General features: G+C 40.8%; 1 protein-coding gene across 5 annotated transcripts in view; it reads left to right on the forward strand.

The window, feature by feature from the left end:
- The window catches only part of SEMA6A (semaphorin 6A), a 116,980-nt gene extending 94,273 nt beyond the window's left edge, over positions 1-22,707 (forward strand). For all 5 annotated transcript variants that reach the window (XM_065661906.1, XM_065661904.1, XM_065661902.1 and 2 more), the window contains one exon: positions 18,533-22,707. In XM_065661906.1, coding sequence (XP_065517978.1) covers positions 18,533-19,722 — 1,190 coding nt within the window. In that variant the 3' untranslated portion in view covers positions 19,723-22,707. The remainder of the gene's footprint in view (positions 1-18,532) is intronic.
- Positions 22,708-23,004: the final 297 nt, after the last annotated feature.

The following is a 23,004-nucleotide window of genomic DNA, read 5'->3' on the forward strand; positions in this document are numbered from 1 at the left end:
TAATAACAAAGCTGGAAGCAGTCTACACGCAATCAAAACAATGGCGGCAGAGGTGACCGCATGGTTGTTTACCATTACCATCCACTTGTGTGTTGTTACTCCTTGCCTTGCCCAGTCAGAGCCAGCTGGCTCCAAAATTACTATCTTTTTGTTGTTTTAAAAGGGCAACGGAAAGAGTTCTTACACAGAATTAAATCAGAAAATGTTACGCATACTATCCTTTTATAAAGATTTTGTTTTCACTTTTGCTGTGATTTCTTTTACTTTCACACATTCGCAAAGAAAAAAATACTCTTTTCTTTTTTAAAACATTTTGTTTTGCAAGGTATTTTGTGTTGTTCTTCTTTGGTTGTGTCTGATCCTTTGGACAGTGTTTTCTTTCTTTTTCTGTGCTCACAAACAGAATCTTACAGATCTGTACCAATTGTACAGAATCCACTTGCTGCTTTCTTTTCTGTAGCATGGGTGCTTTGATGATGTCACATCCATCCATATGCTTCACTTTTAATTCAGTGCAGGCATCTTGGGGAATATCTGTGGGGGCGTGAAGAGGGGGTTCTTTAAAAGGGTTGACTCATGGGAATGTGACATTTGTGTGCCACAGCTTTAGTAGCTAAATATACTCTGGGATTGTTGTTTCTGATCTATATCACATTTCTTGCCAAGATGAAAATGTGTAGTGCAACCCATATAGTGGGAACTATGCATTGCCATCCCACTGGCATTTTCATTTTAGCCATTAAGGAATCTGCCCTTATGTTGCAGAACAACAACAACAAAAATATTGGCTCTGATTGGGCAAACTGCACCCCTCTTTCTTCTTCCTTTCCAACTCCTCCCCAGAAAAAAAAAAAGACAAAAAAAAAAAAAAACATGTTCTAGAGTATGTTTACATTTTGTTTGCTTTCTTGCTGTGTTTTAGTGTTAATTTAATTGTGTGTTTCTCACCTTTGTTGAAACAGTTTTCCTTGCTGTCTAACCTTCCCCCCTGCTGCCATTGTACTTGGTCTCCCTCCCTCCGCAGTCATGAAGCTCCTTCTGTGGAGCGCTCCAAGGCTTTACCCTCTACATCCCAGTAGTGCCATAGCGCTGTGTCTCTCTGTAGTCAAAATACTAACGAAGGGGGGAGTAGACATGTACCACTTGTCGAAAGGCCTGCGGGAAGAAAACAAAGTGATTTTCTTCAGGAGCAGCTGGCCTTGCCCCTCATTACTCTGCTGCCCTTCTCTGCTGCCTCCTGTCCTTGCCAGGCTTCCTTGAGAAATGCCTCATGCTTTTCAAGTCCTGGGTTCATTAGCACAAATGCAGCCTACTGTTCAGTTTTCTCACTTGCTCCCTGAGTGCCCAGAGCCCACCTTCTAATCAGAATTTTGATAAATTGGTTGTAAATTCAGCTTACAGCTTTGTGGTTCTGCTACAGCTTCTTCTCTAGAGCATTCAGGTGCATATGGCTGAGCTGGGCACTGAATGATCAAGGTGTAGCATTGCTGTTAGCAGGCTTAATGTATGTATTCTTAGTTGTCTCAACACTCATTAAGTGAAGATTATGAGGTGGTATCTCCTTTCCTTAACAATCCTTTTGTCAACATCTACGTAACAAAATTAAAAAGCTGATTAGAAGCTGGATGTGGTGGATACAGCTTACAGAGTTGAATTGCTCATGTATTTGGTTGTCAAGAATGCTCCTGTAGATACAAGAGTCTGATAGCACCTATTATAGATTGTAGAATCTATATTGTTATTAATAATAATTGCAGCCCTACAATACAGAATTAGACATAATTACTAATATTCAACTTCTCAACTTGGGGAGGGCTGTGCTCTTGGAGAGCCCAAAGGATTTTAATTTCAAAACCTGACTCCAGAAGATGTTTCATATTGTACACAAGCCGCTGTTACTAAATTTTACTGTGAGTATTGCTGCTTAAAAGACTTGCCAAGCACTGCCAATGCTTGTCTCCGGAGAGTCTGCAAATGTTCAAGCAGATTTTGCTGCAGTGAGACAGAATTATATGAAACTTCAGGTACAGTTATGATAAAAAGTGATAAGTGCTGATTTAACAAGATACTTTACAAGTAGACATGAAATAAGTGAAAAAAACTGTGGCAAAGCAAAGCTTTGAGTTTTTTTTGCATAAATTAAACAACTGGTATTCAGTTTGGGAGGGCTGAATTTTACACCAGGAAGTGCATTTGCGAAGATGTCTCTTGCCCACAGTCTAATTGAAGAGTGCTGTGGGAAAGGGACTAGGGGATTTGCCCTTATTCTGTTTATGGTTCTGTAGCATGTGGCTGAGAATCGAAGCATAAGGTGTGATTACTTGAAGCTGTAGTTCTTCACAAAGGAATTTCACCTACACAAGACGAGATCATAAAATAACAGAATGGTTAGGGTTGGAAAGGACCTTAAGATCATAAAGTTCCAACTCTCCTGCCATGGGCAGGGACCCCTCACTCTAGACCATGTCACTCAAGGCTCTGTCCAGCCTGGCCTTGAATACTGCCAGTAATGGAGCGTTTACCACTTCTTTGGGGATCCTGTTCCAGTGCCTCACCACCCTTACAGTAATGGACTTCTTTCTCATATCTAACCTGAACATCCCTTGTTTAAGTTTGAACTTATTGCCCCTTGTCCTATTGCTACAGTCCCTGATGAAGAGTCCGTCTCTGATATCCTAGACACACATGTAGATTAAAACCTACTTTTCCCATTAGGATTTAAAAAGAGTTTGGCTGGATGAGTCTGTCAAACAAAGCCCTATAGATTATTTCTTTTCAATAATGTTCTTAGGTAAATTATCACCAGCTTAATGTAAACATCACTGTTTTGCGGAGGTGTTTGTCACATATACTAGCTGCTAGGGTGAAATACTAAAAAAAAAAAAATCCTTTTTTAAAAAAACAACCAACCAACCATATATTTGTCTATAACGGCTCTAATGAGCAACTTGTCCAGGAACTGAATGTCTCAGAGACTAATCACAGCATACATGCTGTGGAGCACCGCTTTAGCTCTGTATCAGATAAATACTAGAAAGCCATGTTATCAATTAAATGGGACCAAATTTCTCAGCAGAGTTTTTAATGGCCAGATGTCAGTGTCACCATACAAGGCTAATAATTAGCAAACGTGCCAGATTAATGACCCCACCATGCTGGAGTTCTTGGTATCCCATGACATGCACCAGAGGGCTGTGCAGTCAGGATTAAGGGAACACACAAGACTTGTCCAGAGGAATGACACTGATCCTTCCTCTCTTCTGTCTTGCATGTACGAGCTGTCTACTTCCAGGGCTAGAGACAGTCATCTCAGAATGCATCCTCAATTTCAAACAGTGGCAGTGAAAACTAGATGCTAATTAATAAAATGGACGTTGTATATAAAACTGACGAAAGAGTGCTGGAAGGATTTTTCTGACAACAGGCTTTCTTCAAACTTGCTTTCATTATGTTTTTCTGAGTTTCTATGAGAATAAGAGCGAAGAGACAGAGAGAAGATAAGGCAGAAAAAATTACAGAAGCTAAGTCCCCAGGCAGGACCAAATCCTTAAGCCAATTTTAATCAAACATGGGGATTGTAAAAGAATACAGGGCATGATTTAGTGAGTCTTTGACTAAGTCTTCCTTTCAAACGTTACGTAAAAAAAATGCCCAAGCTCACTTAGCCATGGTTTTTTTTTTTTTTTACAGTAACCTTCTGAAAGTGTAAGGATAGGAACAGTTTTCGCTGCAAAACATAGGCAAGTATAGGGAAATCAAAGTAATGGAAAGAGTATATTCCAAAATACACCAACTGCCAGTGCCACACATGAAGAAATGCGTATACTTCAGCACTGGCACTAACTGAAAATTTTCAGAAATCAGGATATTTCTGCATTTCACTGACAGTACAGATTTCAGGTTTAACTATCGAAAGTGAAAACGTGAATAGTGAATTTGGAACCAAGAGCCATTTTCTACTTAGTAGCTGAAAAAAGACATCATTGGTAATAGAAGAGGCTGTGTCAATGTGCATACCCTGGTTAGGAAAACTTATCGGCAGAGCTTTTCTGGTCCCAAGTTACTGGATCCTACAAATAAAAGAAGGGTGAAGTTTAAAATAGAGTTCATAAGATGTAAATGTGGCTGCAGGAAACAGCAGGTTGTAACTGTCCGTCTGCATAGATTTAAAGTTAGCCTATCAATTTCCAGGCTGCAATGAGCAATAGAAGCTTGTCTCACTAAAACAGGGAAAAACTGTCATTGCCCTGGGACCTTGTTCTGCTTTTTCAATAAAAAAGGCCATGTCTAATTTGTCAAGGCAGCTGCTCAAGGTTCAGGGTATTAGAGCTATTGTGTGATGGACTAGAACCCCAGCTGCATTCATCCGCAGTCACCCGGTGAGGACAGCACAGACTGCCTCATGCTCTTATTTGACCCTTGTAGCACTGACTTATTTATCAAGAGCTGGGAATTCGCTGTAGGGTGTGCTGGCCCTACAGGGTCACTACTCTATCTGGAAATAGCAAAGCATAATTGGTGGACAGGATGTTAAGTAACACTCAGTTTGATTTTTGTGCTGTTTATATTGAGTGTAGTGAGACATTGTGCCATGCAAAGATGCTGAACTGGGAGGGCAACCTAGCCCTTTAAATAAGAAATGTCTTAAACTGCTTTAAAATTTGAAGGGATTTGAGAGCAGACAATGTACTAGCTGAAAGACACGGCACCTTTTGGTGTTAATGCCAGTATACAATTAAAACGTCAATATGCTGTTAAAGATACTTGAATAATTCATTTTTCTCATACAGGATGTGCCTAGTTTCAATAACTGTATTAATTAATAGGTAAGATGTCCTGTAGTGATTTTACAACAACCTAAACATTAACAGTCGTGGTTCAGAGCACTTTTAATATGATCTGTGGGCTGTGAACTGTTTAATTACATTCCTGTGTTCAAAACACCACCTACATTCTTCTCGTACAGGTAACCTTTCAGTGAACGGGGTCAACCTCCCTTTTAGTATGTAGGAAGGACACTGTCTGACTCTTTTCCTCTTTTTCTTGGTTTTCTTTAAGACTGTAAAAAAAGGCAAGCTTAATTCTTTATGTCAGGGTGGGCTGGTGCTTACTGATTAACAGCATGAAGTTAATTAAAAGAAGAAGAACCTGGAGAGGGCATAATGTAGATTTTGCCATGTTAATTTTACTGAACATTAAATACAGATAACAAATGTCATTGTATTTGGAAACTAGTTGTTCCTGTGAATGTCCTTACTTTAGTCAGGTGTTTAGGCAGGTGCTGCTTCAAGCTCTTTGACAGTCATTTAGTGAGACGCTATAGTCTCTGGTATCCAGTTACTTTTGCTGTGACTTTTACTAGATTATTTTAATCATGTGTTCTAAGATTTTGTGTGCCAGTAGCTGAGAAAAAGAATAGGGAAAAATATGTTGTTATTCTCATGTTCTGAAAGGAAAAGGTTCTTAAGGGCATTTTATTGAGAAGTTTTGAAGCAGATAGTGCAAATTTACCTTTACATCGAAAATGTGCATCCTGACATCCCCATAAGGGAAAAAAGAGGTTTTTTGTCCAAGCTGTAAGCTTTTGAAAAATCTCAGTCCCTCATACCCAGAAGAGGCTTGTCACAGTTAGGCAACTAAATACACAGCAACACATTGTACACTGAGCACCAGAGCTGTGACTGATAAGCACTTTAACGACCAGCTGATAGTCTGACAGCTCTCCCTGCCCCAGCAGATCAGAGTAAGTCACAGTCCCTGCTGAAGTAGATTTTAACAGCTCCATTGGCATTAGAAGAGCTTAGGGCAATTTGTAGAGAAGTTGCTCAAGAATCATTAAGAGGCATTTCTGGCACAACTGTACAATACAGCAAAAATTTGGAAATAGCTAACAGTACATTCATCACCAGCTTTGCATTGGGTGGGAAGAATGTCTGTAATACTCTGAAATAGCGAGTCCTAGTGGTATCCTCCAGACCAGTTCCAACCTCCTACATCTACCATAGTGGTTAGCCCTGGATAACTGTAGTTCTCCCACCAGCAACCAAAGATTGCTATCTTTTGTGAAATAAAATCTCAGATGAAGGTGCAGCTTGATAGCATTGTCAAAACTGGGCATAAACTAGACAGTTCTTTCATATGCCCAACAAGGATTTTTTTAATTGGAAAATAACACCAGCTGCATGCTGTCAATAATATGCCATCTTGTGCATGCTCCATCCCATCTTACCCACAATTATGATAGAAAATAAAAGAACAGCTGTTGAAAAAAAGGCGGGGGGGGGGGGGGAGATAAGCAGGCACATTTTTAAAGCACTACAAAGCTACTGTTATTCACTATCATGTTCTTGTAGAAAGAAACGGAGGAGAGTTTTTGAAGAGCCTAAAAGATCTACAGTTACTAAACACAAACAGTACCAGCACAGGCAGGGAATTTAAGCATGCACAGAAACACCTCCTGAAGAGTCACACACTGAAGCCTCCATTAAAATAGTTCCAAAAGTCTGCTGAGAAGCAATATTTTCCAGGTGTTTTCTTATTCTTCAAGTGAGAAATTCTTACTGAGTTCCTGTTTGAAGGCGAGCAGGGTGAATGAGACAGAAGCCATAATGCTGGGTAAACATCGAGCAGTGCTTGTTTTTAAAGAAGCCAACAGAAGTGATCTTGTCATGTGGTACATGTTTTAGTAGCTTGAGCCAGTGGTCACCACTGGAGAAATTTAATTCCTGCCACCAGCTTCCACCAAACAGTTCAACCATTCTCCATGTGTATTCATCGCTGAATGAGTCCCAGTCAAAGGCTCTTGAAGGAGGACACAGAGCAAGAGTGCCCTCTGTCCCTTCTGCCTGCTCTCCCCACTGAACCTCTTGCATTCAACACAGAGCCTGCCCAGAGGTTTGGGCAATCGTGGCTTATAATGAAGAACATAAAGAGCACTGTTTTTTATTTTTTGCAGAGAGCATTCAGCTTTATCTCTACAAAAAACACTAGTCTCTATTCAGTGTCTTAAAGAGGTCTTACAGTCCTGCGGCACTTCGTATGCTTTCTGTCTAAATATGACCAAGCTATGGGCAATACCCTCAGGCACTCATACAGTAAGACCTATTAATTTCCCATACCCAGGGGGATTTGTATATTGAAGTGTGCAGTTCTCACTCATGGAACTGAATTACGAATATAAAATCAGCAGCTACTTTCATATACCCAGTATCAAGACCTGGAAAGACAATACAGTTTATCTCTACTTGCTCATGGCAAGACAATTTGATAACATCAGCTGTGCTTCCCTTAAAGGTTTGGTCTCAGCTACACTGTGTTTAGAAAGGGGGAGGGAGAATAAATACATATCACTGAGAGAAAAGAGACTGTGATAAAATTTGTTAGGGTCCAAATGCTAGGAAAAAAATGAGGCTTTAACCGCTCACATGGAAGTTTGTATATTTGCAGATCCGTAAACATATCTTGAGAGCTAGTCTGCAGATATGAAAAAGCCTTGTTATAGCACCTACCTTCATGTTGATTAACTAGCTGTGCAAGTTGCCTGGTTTGCCTGTAGCAGTGGAAAATACTGTATTAAAGGAAGAGCATGAGCAGAAACTGAACAAACATTACAGTAAATCTAGGAAACGGAGATTCGATCCAGTTCCAGAACTGATGGAAAGGCTGGGGAGTTGTATTGCAGAAACACTGCTGTTTGTGAGGTGTGTGGTAAAGCAAATACACAGGTATGTGTGCCTGGCCTGCCACTGGAGAGTCAAGGATATCTGGATGAGCTTTGAATGTATGTTGGAGAAGACACGTTTGCCCACACTACTCTCTGGTTAGAGTGCTACTGGCCCCAGCTTGCTAAGGTATATCCTCTGAGATTAATCATAGGATGGTGAGGGATGGAATGGACCTTAAAGCTCACCCAGTTCCAACCACCTGCCATGGGCAGGGACACCTCCCACTAGACCAGGTTGCTCCAAGCCCTGCCCAACTTGGCCTTGAGCATTGCCAGGGATGGGGCAGCCACAGCTTCTCTGGGCAACCTGTGCCAAGTCATCACCATCCTCACAGGGAATAACTTCTTCCTTATATCTGATCTAAATCTCCCCTCTTTCAGCTTAAGCCATTCCCTCTTATCTACAGTCATCTTGTCCAGGGAAGCAGATGGGCTGTAGTAAGCACTGAGTACGCAAAAAAAAATACACATACAGGAAACATCAATGAAGTTATGGCATCAAAGTGCCTGCAAGATGGGCAGGTGGTTAAAAAAAAAATAGGTTAAAAAATGCAGAGAACTACAAATTCAACAGAAAGAAAAAATGCATGAAAGAAGCCACCACTGGAGATACAGAAAATGAAGTGAGAGAGACGATAGCAGCATCAGGACAAGAAGTCCATCAGGGAAATGCTGTCTTTTAACTCAGGATGTGGCTGGAGTAACTGTGCTTGCTTCACTGGAGATGCTGTGGATTCAAATGAATGTAATCGAGAGGAAAGAAGGCTTCTGATATTTATACTGGAAGAGCAGAGAGATACCAAAAAAAGAACTAGTGGTAAAATTAGTCTTGCTGATTGTTATGGCCAGTGTTTCAAACTCATCACAGTTCCTCAGTTACTTAGTGTATTCAAAGGCAGATGAGGCTATGAGACTGCAATACGGAGGGAAACGATAAAGCTAACAGCGGAGATGTGTAAGCTATTTTTTGTCTACAGCACCAGCCCTGCCAATATTTCTAGAAGCAGCAGTCTTGTCTTTTACTGATCATGGGAGCAGGTGTTTTGACTATATCTGCAGTGTTCACGTGTGTCAGGGAAATGAAGAGTTAATCCAGTGTTTGTTTTCTATCACAAAATATACAGTGCTGTCGTTTTAATCACAGAAGAGGTTTCATCCTTCTGTGTAAGAGACCTTCTGTGGAGTCCAGCCATATTCCTAATGAGCACCAGCAACCCAGCTGTGGGCAGGACTGTTCCTAGGTATTACAGTTATGTGTATGAGTAAACATTGTTAGCTTGGTCATGTAGTTGTTCAGCAGTTTAATAGTAATTTCCAGGGACCTCAGTAAATAGGATATATAGGGTACAGTCCTATTATTTAAAAGTCTTGTATGTTTAATGGATGGCTGCTTTGTTAGTTCAGCTGTGATGTGTTCAGTCGCATTAGTAGCTCAAAAGTAGTATTTCCATTTTTGTGTCTTTCACAAAGATCAGAGCTGATGAGGAAAAAATTTTTGCTTTTAGGTCATATGCAGTGTTTGAAATTTAACCCCAGTTCTTCCATAAGGCTGCTTTGAGCTTCAGCCTGCTAAGCAGAGCTGCTTATGTTGACATTCAGTGAACTTCACTTTTCCCTGTTGTGCAGAAAGGCCATAGTTCAGAACAGGCTGTAAAAAAGGAGGGGGAAAGCCACAGATTTCTCAGTGACAGCTTCTCTTTCCTTGACACTGTTCATAAAAACTGCTTCCAGAAAGGCACTGGGCTGCCCAGAATACATAATGCCCACAGCAGGGGAAAAAAAAAAAGCATTTGTTCTGCGCCATCAGAGGAGCTCCATGCAGTGAAATGGGAACTGTGAAGATGAGAGATTCACTTTACAGGCTACAACAACTTCTCTGGAGTCCTGAATTCATGCATATTCAGCCAAACATATGTAAATCTGGCTTAAGCCAGCTGTGAAAGATCCCCTGAAGTAAACTAATAAAGAGCAGCTGGATATGTTTAAGCTCATCCCAGGCATAGTAGAAAGGTCCCAGAATGTGCACTGAACTTTTTTTACGTCATTAGAGGAAACGCAGCAGACTTTAAAAGGAACTTGTGTTTTAAGATGCAAAGCAGCATAAAGTTTGCCTCGCTGAAACAGGCTACAAAAGAATTAATTTTCCTTGACATTTGGATTTTATACATCTTTTTTTAACTACTGAGAATGCCTGTGTTTTACTCTTTTAAAGGATCTGCTATGTGTGATTATTCCACATCACACAGAGGCATCTAAAATTATCATTGCTCACTGAGAGAGGGTGAGAGGTGAAGGAAAGTGCTGAAATCAGGAAAATTCAAAATGATCAGCCACTGCGTACCACTTGCCAGTTGGAGAAAGGTTGTCAAGCACTTTTTAGTGCAAGAGCTTGAGCCTAGCTGCTGGGACAAATACAACTGGGCTAGCTTCAGGACTCTAATGACTTTCATCGTTATATTATAGATCTAGGAGGTCATGTATCTCAAACCTTCTCCCATACCTGCAAAATTAATAAACTGGTTTATTAATTTAGAGATACTGCTTAGAAGTAACACAATTTAAAAACCTCTATGAGTTTGCTATTCCAGTCTTCTTCAGGTCTCCCACCCCTTCATTTCAGTGAGAGGGGAACTTGTCTAAGCATGAATTTCCTGGTTCAGATCTCGTAATTTCCATCTATAATCCCTTTAAAAAAAGAACTGCTTGTTTCTAATTTCTTAAAATTCACAGGTATGGTCATAGTAGTGTAGTTTTGTATGGCTGTTGTCACATGCAGAAAAATTGGGTTGCAGACTCATAATCAAACTAAAAACAGGTAATTGAAATCTGTTTTGAAAGTATTACTTCAAGATTCGCTGGTTATCTGATATGGACATGGCCTTCTTTTACTAAGTTACAACCATCTTTTTTCTGTAAAGAGTCATGTTGTCAGTCGTCAAAAGTGGAGAGAAGTGATATAATTTGGACCAATTGAAAGAAGAAATAAAACTACCCTTAGAGATCAGTAAATGAACCTATCCTAGAGGGATTGCTTCTGAAACTGCTCTGATTAATGGCCAGAAAACCCTGACAGAGGCCACTATGGGTGATCTGATTGCTTAGATTTTTTCCAAGGCTTGTTATATGTTACTTCAGACACGTTATATATTGATTTTCTTTTCATAGTTTTGAAGCACAATTTCTCCTCATACCTTCAATGATCCTCAGGCCTCTTGTCACTGAAGATTTTCTCTTTACCACATTCATTCTTCTCTCCCAGCGCATGCATCCACTTTTTGTTTGCTGGGTATCTCAGCCTGCTAGCTTGGGTAACTGGCTTTGAGAGCTGTAGAGTGGAATCTGGAGCAAGATGGATTGCTCTCCTCATCACAGTCGTGCAAAACTTAGAGTTGCAGACCTTTACAAAGCAACAATACAGCTTTACTGCGAGGGGTGGGAGAAAAAAGCATTTGCCAGCAGGTTTAACTATGAATGTCTAAGCTGTTTTTTTGTAGCTGGTGACACCAACAGTCCAGAAAAATGAATATTGGGTAGAATTGCACTGAGTCAGCAGAACAAGTCTTCGCAGCCAGAAAGAAAAAGTTTGCTTACTGTTTTCAGCAAAGCAGTTCCAATAAAGTGGCAAACATCGCATCATTGGGATTGTAATGTGGTTGGATTGTGTTAAACCTTGAAACCATTTCTTCAAGAAAGACATGAAATATGAACTCAGAAATGCATGATAGACTTTGGACATTCCTGAATGTGCTATCACTTTAAATCTGGGTGTCTGGTCTAAATTTATCTTCTGTTTTTTTACTATTTCTGTTGCTGGTTAAAAAGGAGGAAGAAAGCTTGTTAATACCTGCAGGGATTTTCCAGGATGAGATAGTCTTTTAGCAGCATGAGACTGCCTGTAAACACAGTTCTAACACCTGGAGACACATGTTGAAAACTTATTCAGTGGTATTTAAAAAAGATACTCTGAAGCACATAAAAACCTCCATTCATAATGAGTCTATACCAGGGTTTCCTGCAAGTCTAAGCAAAGGGGAGACTTACGTCAGAGAAGCTTGCACTGAAGAACAAAATTAATTGCAAGGTTTTCCCCTTAAATAACAAAAGTAAAGAAATCATTGTGCCTTTCTGGAACAATGACTTTTTCTGTGGCAAGTCTCAAGTGATTTTCTAGGTGTTGGAGACAGAAGCAGGGTCATTCTCATTTAGCCAGAGAGGGGAAGTTTAAGACAGCAGTGACATTCCCTGACTGCTGGTCATGTGTGGTCTAGACTTAAACATTACCTTATTCCCTGACAGCTATTCCTCACTTCCCTGCCAAAACACCATTCTTCATGTTTCAGTTTTGTGTGTGCCACCATTTTGGGTTATTACTTCACCATCTATAGCAGGCAGCTTTGGAAAGCTGGACAATGACAGCTCCCTGCAGAGGTGATCACAGAGCATTCTTGATGCACATGGCATGAAGTCATCTGATTGTCCAGGGTACACCTCTCACAGCCATAAATCATTTCAGGATAGAGGTGCCTTTGTCTTTGTGCTACAGCCAACTGTGGTGCGCAGACTGATGTTACTTCTAGTGACAAATAACTAGGTTATTCACACACAGGAACTTGCCGTTATGGGACCAGGTATTGCTGCCTGCCCTGTGAGTTTTTCTCATGGTCTTGGTTGTGAGATAAGGCAGTGTCCAGAGTGTTGTATCACTTAAACAGCCTCACATTAAGCTATTCAAACTGGGAAGTTTTTTGCTATTTGTTCTCATTCGTCAAGCAGCGGTGAAGGTTATAAGCAGGAATTTCAATTTGTGCTCACTGCAAAGTGTATGCTGGAGCCTAGAATTAGAGGAATGTGACTGTGGGTCTCATCTCGTTGTACTGCTATCCCTGTCCCTGACCATAGGTGCAACAAAGAGATTTAGGCTTCATCATGGGATGCTTCTTTTTATACCGTACATGCTAAAAGGACACAGCTCTTCTACCAGGCCTCTGGAGTTGACATCTCCTTTCAGCAGATGCCTATTAAGTGCAGCTCTCCTGAGACAGACACCTTATTTCAGATCTCTTTCCAGGCAGGCCTTTGAAGAGTACTTTTTAGCCACAGCTTTTCAGCAGATTTTAGCTCCCTTTCATTTGCTTCTGAGAAAATAAGTCAAAGACTTTACAGAAGTCAAAGGGTATCATGCTTAATATTTCCCCATAAAAAGTAAGCCATTAATCCTGTGAAGAAAGGAAGTTTGTCTGGTTTAATGTAATTTATTCTTGGCAAAATTTGCTTTGGCTTTTTTATTTTTATTTTTTTTAGTAATTACTTTATTATCCTTTGGATGCTCCTAAGACTGATTGTTTAGTCACTTGTTCTATTGTCATTCCCATTCTAAAAATTGCACTGGCAGGTCTGTCTTTTGTTAGGCCCTCTCTTTGACTCATCTCAAAGTCAGGCAATATGCTTGTCTTTTTCCAGAGCTTTCAATGCTTACACTTCCTCAAGCGTTCTCCAAGATACTGCACAGTGTCTAGAAATTGCTTTGGCAATTTTCTCCTTAAGCAGTCGGGGATGAATTCCTTTAGCCAACTTGAAAACACCTACATTACCTAAATATTTTTACCTCTTTTTTCTGTCATGGGCAACACTTACTTCCTGACTTTTTTACATTTCTGATCGTAGACCAGAGTGGGGATTTTTGCTGAAAAGTGAAGCAGGAAAAGGAGTAAATGCATCAGTCTCCATGTCTTTCCTTATCTGTTCTCCTTTACTGAAGTTTGGTGCACTAATACTCATTGTTCCTATTTGGTTAAGCTTATGCCATGTATTCTTTAGAATGGTGAACTGTATCCCTTTGTGATTATTCATCCTAATTACATTTCTGCCCTCAGAATTTTTTTTCTGTTAGTATTACAGAACATGCCCAGAAGAGCTTCATCAGCATTTTCATACAATACTTTCAGCACTTTGCACATTTAGCTTTTTAACTTGTCTTTTTAGAAGATACAGAGATACAGCCCTAACCCTTAAACATTTCTTTTAATTGGTGAAAACAAGCCTCATCTTCCTGCTTATGAAGATCTAGTGTACAGTAGATCTATGTCATTGCATCACCTCCGGTGTTTTCTATCTTATTTTCACCCAGAGACATTCAGCAAGTCTGCTTCCCACATTTTCCAGAACTTTAGAAAAAACATATGTATTATTGACATAAAATTTCGCATCTCCTGTTTTTTTCCCCATCTGCTTTTAGTGAACAAGCTAGACTGATACTCTGCTCATGTGATTTATCCATGAGCCTAGCTCATTTCAGAATTTAAACACTTTGAAGGTTTGGAAATATTTTTCTTAAACAATCAGGCACCCAACACTGTGTACCTTACCTACAAGGACTGCTGGAAGAAAGAATGTATTATGTATAGGAGAATAATACAATACCATATTGGGTCTTCTTTCTCATTTTATGAGTGATTCTGCAAGTTCCAGACTGTTACAGTACAGGGCATACTGACTAAGAAGATGAATGGGGATGTTAGGACATGCAGACAAAGGGACATGGGATGAAATTACAGAAAGTTAGTGGAGGAGGAAGGATCAGATTGTCTGTGGGAATCAGAATGGCTATGAAAAGTGGAGGATATCAGAGGACTAGCTTGGCTCTTTTAATAACCAGAAATAATGGTACATTGCATGTGGGAAGATCCTGAAGTCATAAGCCCGGTTGTAATTTGCAAGGGACAGAGTCTGACCCAAATGGAAGACTTCAGGGAGATAGGTAAGTGTCAGTATGTTTGCAGCATTAGCAACATGTAAGGTCTGATCCTTGAAGGTGCAAATATTTTATCTCATCTATGTCTTTGAAGCTTTTTAAGTTTTGCTACTATTTTTACCACCAGACCTCTCCCATGTATAATGTTAATACAGGTAATTCTATCAACAATATCCCTTTCCAAAGAATAGCTGGTTATTATCCATGTTGATATGTGTATTATCCACGTACTACAGAAAGCAGTCAAGAATATGGCTGAGCACTTCAGACCACTTAATGAAATAAGCAATGTATTTTCACATTTGGAAAGAACATATTGCAAACAGGGAAGTGCTAGACATAATATTTTAAAACTAACCAATTTAGAATAATTGTTTTATTATTAAATAGAAAAATAATACAGTAATATTTATACCAATCATACTTTACAGTCTGGTTCCTTAGCATTTTATGCAGCTAGCCCAGTTAGTTTTCCAATACATAATGTCTTAGAAGGGTGTCAGATAATAAATAGCTTTAAGTCTTTTCAATAGCAGAGATTTCCTCAAAGCTGGGAGCTCAAATACCTTATTTGACTTTCAAACACGGAAGCCCTACATTTTTCTTCTTATTTTCTCACTTTAATTGTCTGAATAGTGAGACACGAACACTGGCCTAGCTGATTGCTTTCAAACTGGCTTGTTTTGGGGATATAGTTGGGAACGCATCTGTTTATTCTTCCCAGTCTGTGAAGGCAGTTGCTACTGAGGCTGGAGGCTTGAGATGGTAATTGACAATGACTGCAATTATCAGTCTATTTCATATGAGAATTTCCTTCCATGTGGTCATGACAGTAGGATGCTAAACATTCCTCATACTTTTTCATTACTTAATTGTAACTATTCCATAAACATTAATGTAGGGTCAAATCTTGCTCATCTTATTTCATTTAGGTTAAAGTTGTTTGGATTACTTGCTTAACTGAAGACACATAGATGTGATCCATGATAAAAAAATGAATTATATTTTTTACTTGACATTGTGTCCAGAGAAGATCCACCTGCCTAGAGCAAAGACACTAATGTTAAATATCCTTTAAGTCTAGTATAGATAATGTAATAAACATCAGGAAGGTTTTAGCTCAAGACGGACTAGCTGGAATCAGAGTGGTTTAAGACCGTTATAAGTACCTGCTGATAAAAATCCTGCAGCGTGAGCAACATCATTTCAGCTACCCCTTTCTTGAACATACATGGTCACTTAGTCTGAACGGTGTGGTAATTTTATAAAATGAGTTGTAATGATTCAATACCCATTGGTAGTATAAATGCTGTTTTATGCAGTGATGCAAGTTTGTGTTTAAGGCTATCATTCACAGAGTAGATATGACCGATGGCAGAAGGCTGAGAGTATAGAACAGCCTCACTTAGGCAGTAGGAAGTGTCAGGCATGGATGCAAGGTATAAGCCATTCCCTCTCATCCTATCACCAGACACCTGAAACAAAGATCAGGACTTCCCCCTCCATTCCTTATCATAAGGAAGTTTTAGATCCAGTGAGGCCTCCTCTAAGCTGAACAAACTTATTATCTTCAACTGCTCCTCATGAGTCATGCCCTGTAGTCTTTTCGACACCTTTATTGCCCAGCTTTGGACACAATCTGATATTTTTCTACTGTTGGCCCTTTTGGCCAACAGGGCAAATCATTGTTGACTCTTATTAAGCTTACCATCAGTCAAAATTTCCAGATCCCTTTCCGCAGGACTCTTGTCCCCCGGTCTATACACAAAAGGGTATAAAGTTAGTAAGGCATGACTTTCCCTTCCTGAAATGCTTTGACATAGATGCTTACACCCTTACACAGGCACTGAGCAGGGATTTTGGGTCTTTTTCATGCAGAAAACATTGGACTTCAGTGCTCAAAAGGGCATATCTCTAGAAGTTTGTGGGTAGAATGTGTCTATGAAATTAGGCTTTTTCAGTTGGAGCTTTTTTAACTCCACTCCCAGCAATGCATTTCTGGATAAAACTTAACACTTCCCTGACCGTCCTGCTGACTGATTCTCCAGTTAATGACCACAGACAGTTTTACAAGTGTAAATAAATTTGTCCTCAAAATGCTGCATAGTCCAGGCTGTAAATATCAGCAGATGAAGGTCTGCAGAAGACCAGCACCTTTCCAGTGAAATGTAGTTACTGCTGACTGTGCTGTAACCACTAGACTGTGCTTCTGGTCTGAATACAGCAATTTTGCTTGTGGATTTAAATTACAGAGCTAGGCTTTTACCGCTGTTTGTTAAGTGCTGATGACAAAGAGTAGAAAAATCTGCCTCTTAAAAAGCTGCTGGGCTTTAAAAGAGGGTTTTCTTAGAAACACTTAATTGGAAGATTGTTTCTAATTACGTATTGTTTCCTGAGATTTATTTCTTCCCCCCCCCCTTTACTTTTTGACTATTAAGACATTTACATGAATGCCAGATCTTATTTTCTTCAGTGATCATCTGCTCTTGCTCTTTATTCTCCTTATGAAATCATAATCTTCTATTATTTTTCACATTACAATAATTTCCATGGCAACCAGCTGTGATGTCACACAGTGGGGCTTGTGATTTCAAGAGCTGTTTTGTTTTTACATATGAAGTTCCTGTCTTTTAAGGAAATACCTCTTGCCCACCTAAACTCTGCAGTTAAATGGGCACAGAAAAATACATGCTATAGAAGCAATACTATATCAAAGATTTCTGTGAGATAGTGGCAACTTTTCAATGCTTTTTTAACATAGTTTGCTGAGGAGACTTTTGCATTCTTTCTAATTTTGGGCCATTAATACCTTCTCTGCCAAATACATGAAAAGACATTCTAGAAGAAGTTGAGTTATGACATGGAAGTTTTGTATCTTTACGAAGTCTCAGGACAGCCTTAGAGGTACATTTTCTGTCTTGCTGCCTCTTCTGTAATAAGAACAAGCATGTGGAGCTTTTAATGCCCTGGCACTTGGACCCTGTCTGGAGAAAGAGGTGGAAGAGATGTTCCTTCAACTCCTTGTCAGGCTGAGGCTGCTCTTTCTTAAGCACAAAAGAACAAAAACAGAAATGAAAGAAAAGCAAACTGCAAGTTTGTGTTTCATTAGGGCTGCAGGCTTGGTGCCCAACTACATCAGAAAAACAACTTTCTTCAGAAATTCCGGGTATTGATTGATGCTGAGTTAGGGACTTCAGATTAAGGAGGCAAACTCTGCCAAAGGTGCCTTCACTGACACTGGGCTCTTGGAGGGCCAAGTAAGATGTGACAGTGGTCTCTGACCATAGCACCGGACAAGATGAGGCCCCCAGAGTAAGGGCTTTCAGATGAGAAAGCACAGGCTCCAGCACAGAGGTTGACCTGTTCATGTGTTCAGAACAAGAGAGAGCTTTTGAAATTAAAATAGCAAGGACAGTCATCTAGCAGTCTCAATACATTTCAACACTGCTCTGTCTTTCCAAGTTATTTAAGCATCCTCCTGATGCTCAGGCATGTGACACTGACTTTTGAAACACATGACAAAGAGAACAGAATGATGAGCAGAGAAAGAAGCCTTACACAATATGGGATGCACTTTTCTGGTATTTACGGAGCTTCTGTCTCCTCTCCTCCTTTTAAAGGTTTTTCAATGTAAATAGTTTACCGTAGTAAAAATAAGATGTTATTAGCTGAGGGGAGACTGGATGGAGGGAGGGGAGAAATAAGCAGTATGTCAGAGTAGGAGAAATGATAGCTCTGACCTCCTGAAGTCAGGAGTGAGTTGGCCAGGGCCAGGGTTTCAAACTGATTGCACTTGCCCTGCAAGTAAATTTTCTCTCCCCTGCTGAACTTCATAGTCTTCAACTCCAGATCTGAAAGCTGTTCCGAAAGCCCAAGGCTGCACACGCAAGATGTAGCTGGCAGGTACAGTTTGCTTCCAAATTTGGGCAAGCTGGTAAAAAATCACCTTGCAAAACACAAACCAACCTTCCAGAGCATGCTTTTGAACAAAGTAGTTAATGATAAGTAGCTTTTCCCTGTCCTTTGTTTGTTTAACCACTGTATGCTATTTATTGCAGGAGTGATTCGTGAGAGTTACCTAAAGGGTCATGATCAGCTGGTGCCGGTCACCCTGTTGGCCATTGCTGTTATTCTTGCTTTTGTCATGGGGGCCGTCTTTTCGGGCATCATTGTGTACTGCATCTGTGACCACCGCCGCAGAGATGTGGCTGTTGTGCAGAGGAAGGAGAAGGAACTGACCCACTCTCGCCGTGGCTCCATGAGCAGCGTTACCAAGCTCAGTGGCCTCTTCGGGGACGCTCAGTCCAAGGAGCCAAAGCCTGAAGCTATCCTCACGCCTCTGATGCACAACGGCAAGCTGGCTACCCCAGGTAACACTGCCAAGATGCTAATCAAAGCTGACCAGCACCATCTGGACCTGGCCGCCTTGCCAACCCCTGAGTCCACCCCAACCCTGCAACAGAAGAGAAAGCCCAGCCGTGGCAGCAGGGAATGGGAGAGAAACCAGAACCTCATCAATGCCTGCACAAAAGATATCCCCCCAATGGCCTCTCCCGTGATCCCAACTGACCTGCCGCTCAGGGCTTCTCCTAGCCACATTCCCAGCGTTGTCGTCCTGCCCATAGCCCAGCAAGGCTACCAGCATGAGTATGTTGACCAGCCGAAAATGAGTGATGGAGCTCAGATGTCTGTGGAGGACCAGAATGCCACCCTTGAATACAAAACTATCAAGGACCATCTCAGCAGCAAAAGCCCCAGCCATGGGGTTAATCTGGTGGAAAGTCTCGAGAGCATGCCACCAAAAGTACCCCAGCGGGAAGCCTCCCTCGGGCCCCCAAGCGCCTCATTGTCACAAAGTGGCCTGAGCAAGCGGCTGGAGATGCACTCTTCTGCTTACAACGTGGACTACAAGAGAAGCTACCCTACAAACTCGCTCACGAGAAGCCACCAGACGTCGACCCTCAAAAGAAACAACACTAACTCTTCTAATTCGTCCCACCTCTCCCGCAATCAGAGCTTCGGCCGAGGCGACAACCCGCCGCCGGCCCCTCAACGGGTGGACTCCATACAGGTCCATGCTGCGCAGGCACAGGCTGTGACTGTATCTCGACAGCCGAGTCTTACAACCTACAATTCGCTGACAAGGTCAGGGTTGAAACGCACACCCTCGCTAAAGCCAGATGTACCTCCCAAACCTTCCTTTGCTCCACTCTCCACGTCCATGAAGCCCAACGATGCATGTACATAATCAGAGTGGGGGGGGAGGGGGGATGATGGCAATTGAGCAGAGGTTGCCCTCAAAATCCAGTGTTCTGCAACTGTTATCGCTTGCTCCTCTGAGAAGATGGTTGTTGTAAGCTGAAGATGTGTTGAATTTCTGCTCTCTGGGAAAAGTGGAATATTTTTTTAAGCCCGAGCCATATGACTCATGGTTGAAGGTTTGCCATTGCAGGACTTGCCCCCACAACCCGCCAGTTCTTTGCTCAAAAGAGTAACCCTCCATCACAAACGTTGAGCCAAAAGCACACAGGTGAAAGGTGACTGTGACATTTCACCCCCTACCCCCAGCTGCACAGTGCATTCCTGAACTGGGGAAGAGTGCTCTGAAAAGCAAAACAAACAATTGCAAAAACAAACAAATTTAAAAAATACAAAAAATAAAAAGAAAAAACATAATCCATTGATAAAGCTAACTCTGACTTAACAGTGGCAGAAGTTTACTATGTGCAGGTACTGTGAAATGATGCCCATCAGTATTACAACCACTTGGTTACAGCAGTTAAATGCCGTGTTGGGCAAGCTATGTCATAGATTTCTGCTACACTTCTCTTTTAACGAATAACACACGTGACTGTTAACACAAGTAACTCTTCTTATTTATTGTTCAACTTTCTTTTTTCCTAAAGAAATGACTTCTGCATATCATCCTGAGAGCAGCTCTTCAGAGAAGTACCTTGAAAGCTATACCTATTTAACGTGAAACCCATTAACTGGAGTAATTAAAACTCTTTTATTTTTCCAATAAATTCACTGAGGTAGATAAATTGGAGCTGGAATTATGAACTTTGTGCCTGGACTGCCTGATTAGCTGAAAAAAAAAAAAAAAAGAAAAAAAAAAAAAAGGGGATATCTGTTTAAGTCTCTCAGCTAATTAGCTGGCTCGGCCTCTGACCTAAGACAGCAACAAACAAATACTGCGAGTTCATAACTTCTAAAGCAACTGCAAGAGAAACTCTTTAAAAGCTGCACATTTGTGCACCATTGCTATCAACATGGCTTTGTCAGTAGCTAATACTTTCTGTGAAGGCACCAGCTTGTGATGTGCCATCTCATTTCACCTTGCATGTGAGACGGCAAACAAAATCCTCAAACAGTGTGAACTAATTAATATGCCGGCTGTTACCATGCATAAATTATGGTCTTATCACACGGGTTTTTCGTGGGAAATATATCTGTGAATAGCCTGTTTTCTTCCACATGTAAATTTGTGCCTTACACCCTCAGTTGTGTATACTTGTGAGCTGTAGTATGTAAAAACCTTTTTCTTTTTCCCCTTTGAGTAATGCAAATATTTATTGATCCTTCCTCCTCCAAGCCCTTTAAAGAACTGGAGTAAAGACATAGAATGAAGAACGTGGTGGTTATTGTCATAACCCCATGTCCCTTAAGAAATTAGGCTAGCACCATATCCTCCACTTTGATTTGACTTTATAGCTGTGCCAAGCCCTCCCTCAAAACCGCCTACAAGCGGCAATGCTCCCAAGGCACCATGCTGAGGGTTCCGCCTTCCTCCACCTCCTGCTCCCCCTTTACTGCCTGTCAGCGTGGTGATCATCTCACCGGGCAGCAGGGAAGCTACCAACACCTTTGTCCAACAGGGCTGGTGTGTTCCCTGCCGGTATGTTCCCCTTCGTCCACAAGCACCGGGGAGAGGGGTCAGCCCTGCAGAAAGCCTGGCCGCGCATCCTGCAGCTCGCAGGGCTAAAGGAGCGAGGACAGGCAGGCAGGCTCCTGCTGTGGCTACCTGCTGCTCCAGAAGGATGCTGCATATACTTCTTTGGGGAAAAATGGCTTTGTTTTTTTTTTCCTTTGTTTCTTTTGTGTGACTGTGCATGTAGCTAGCGTGGGAGTGTGCGTGCGCACAGGTGTGTGCGTGTGTGTGTGCACGCCAGTGTGCAAGTTCCTTTCCAGTCTTTTGGTTTATGCAAAAATGTAGACGTGTTTTTAATCTGTTACAATAACTGTGTCAACATACTGTAGAAAAAATGATGGGGATCGCTTCTAAGCTTTTTATATATATATATATATCTACTGAACAGTATGTTTGAGTAAGGTGGTTGTTGCTGTTTCAATTTGTTTTTTAAAATTTTATACTTCCATTTGTTTTTCAGGGCTTTGTTTTTGTTTCTGAATGATTGAAAAGACAGATTTTAAGTCCATTAGCTTATAGATGGTATATATAAAGTCTGGATGGTCTAGACCAAAGTGTGTAACAAGGGTGCTTGCATGTTCTTTCATTTCACTATGGCTTCTTTTATGAAACAGTTTTGTTCACCCCTAGTGAACTATGCAGACTGGAGTAGATAGATCGGTGTCCAAACTAATGTTGTTGTTTTAATAAAAACAAACAGAAGACCCTTTGAAAACAAGAGGTAGCAAGGTCATTTTTTAAAAAGAACCAACTCACAACCTTTTTACCAAGCTCCAAACCACTGGAGCACCAAACACGCAGGTGCCCTTGATATTACCCCACAAAGTGTTCTCCTAAAACATAGAGATGAATAATCATGGCAACAGCTTGTGCAGCGATCTGCCTTCACAAGGTACACCACACCGGTTACTGAGTTGACCTGGAAGCGTGTATTTTGTAGTTGGTGGATCTTCTGCTTTTGTCCTTTCCCTCCCCCAGTTCCCTTCCACCCTCTGTTTCGAGGGGTTCATGAACCTATGTGTGCCTTTGCTTTCCACCCTTGCTATACACTGATAGATGCAACAAATTCAGACTCTCATTTGTTGTAAAGTTGTGAAGTATTGTGATGTCATCAGTTTCCCTTCATTTCCACATCCCCCTAACATCTGAGTCACAACTTAATGTATGTTGTAAAAAAATAAAAAAAATTTAAAAAATTAAAAAAAAAAAAAAAAAGGCAAGAAAGAAAAGGAGGAGGAAGAGAAAAGGGGAAATAAAAGCTCTTGATTACATATGGAAATAAAACCAGACTGTTCTACCTTATTTCTTGTGTTCTGGTTCTTTTGTTTCTACAATGATTTATCCTTTTCCTTAAAAATTATAAACAAATGCAATGCTGATCATTTAGATCAGGTTATGGGGAGAAAGAAATTTGTTGCTTTCTGTCTCTTTAAGAAGATGAATTTGACTTTAGAGTAAGGTGATGGTAATTAAAAATTGAATCACACATTTGCTCTCCCTCTATTCATATTCTGCATTTTCTTTTTATGAGCTTGTTCATCATCAAATATTTATGGCAGACTTGACAGTTTAAAAGATCAAGGCTGGGATTTAAGCACG

The sequence above is a fragment of the Lathamus discolor genome, chromosome Z (genome assembly GCF_037157495.1).
Source record: "Lathamus discolor isolate bLatDis1 chromosome Z, bLatDis1.hap1, whole genome shotgun sequence".
Classification (NCBI taxonomy): Eukaryota; Metazoa; Chordata; class Aves; order Psittaciformes; family Psittacidae; genus Lathamus; species Lathamus discolor.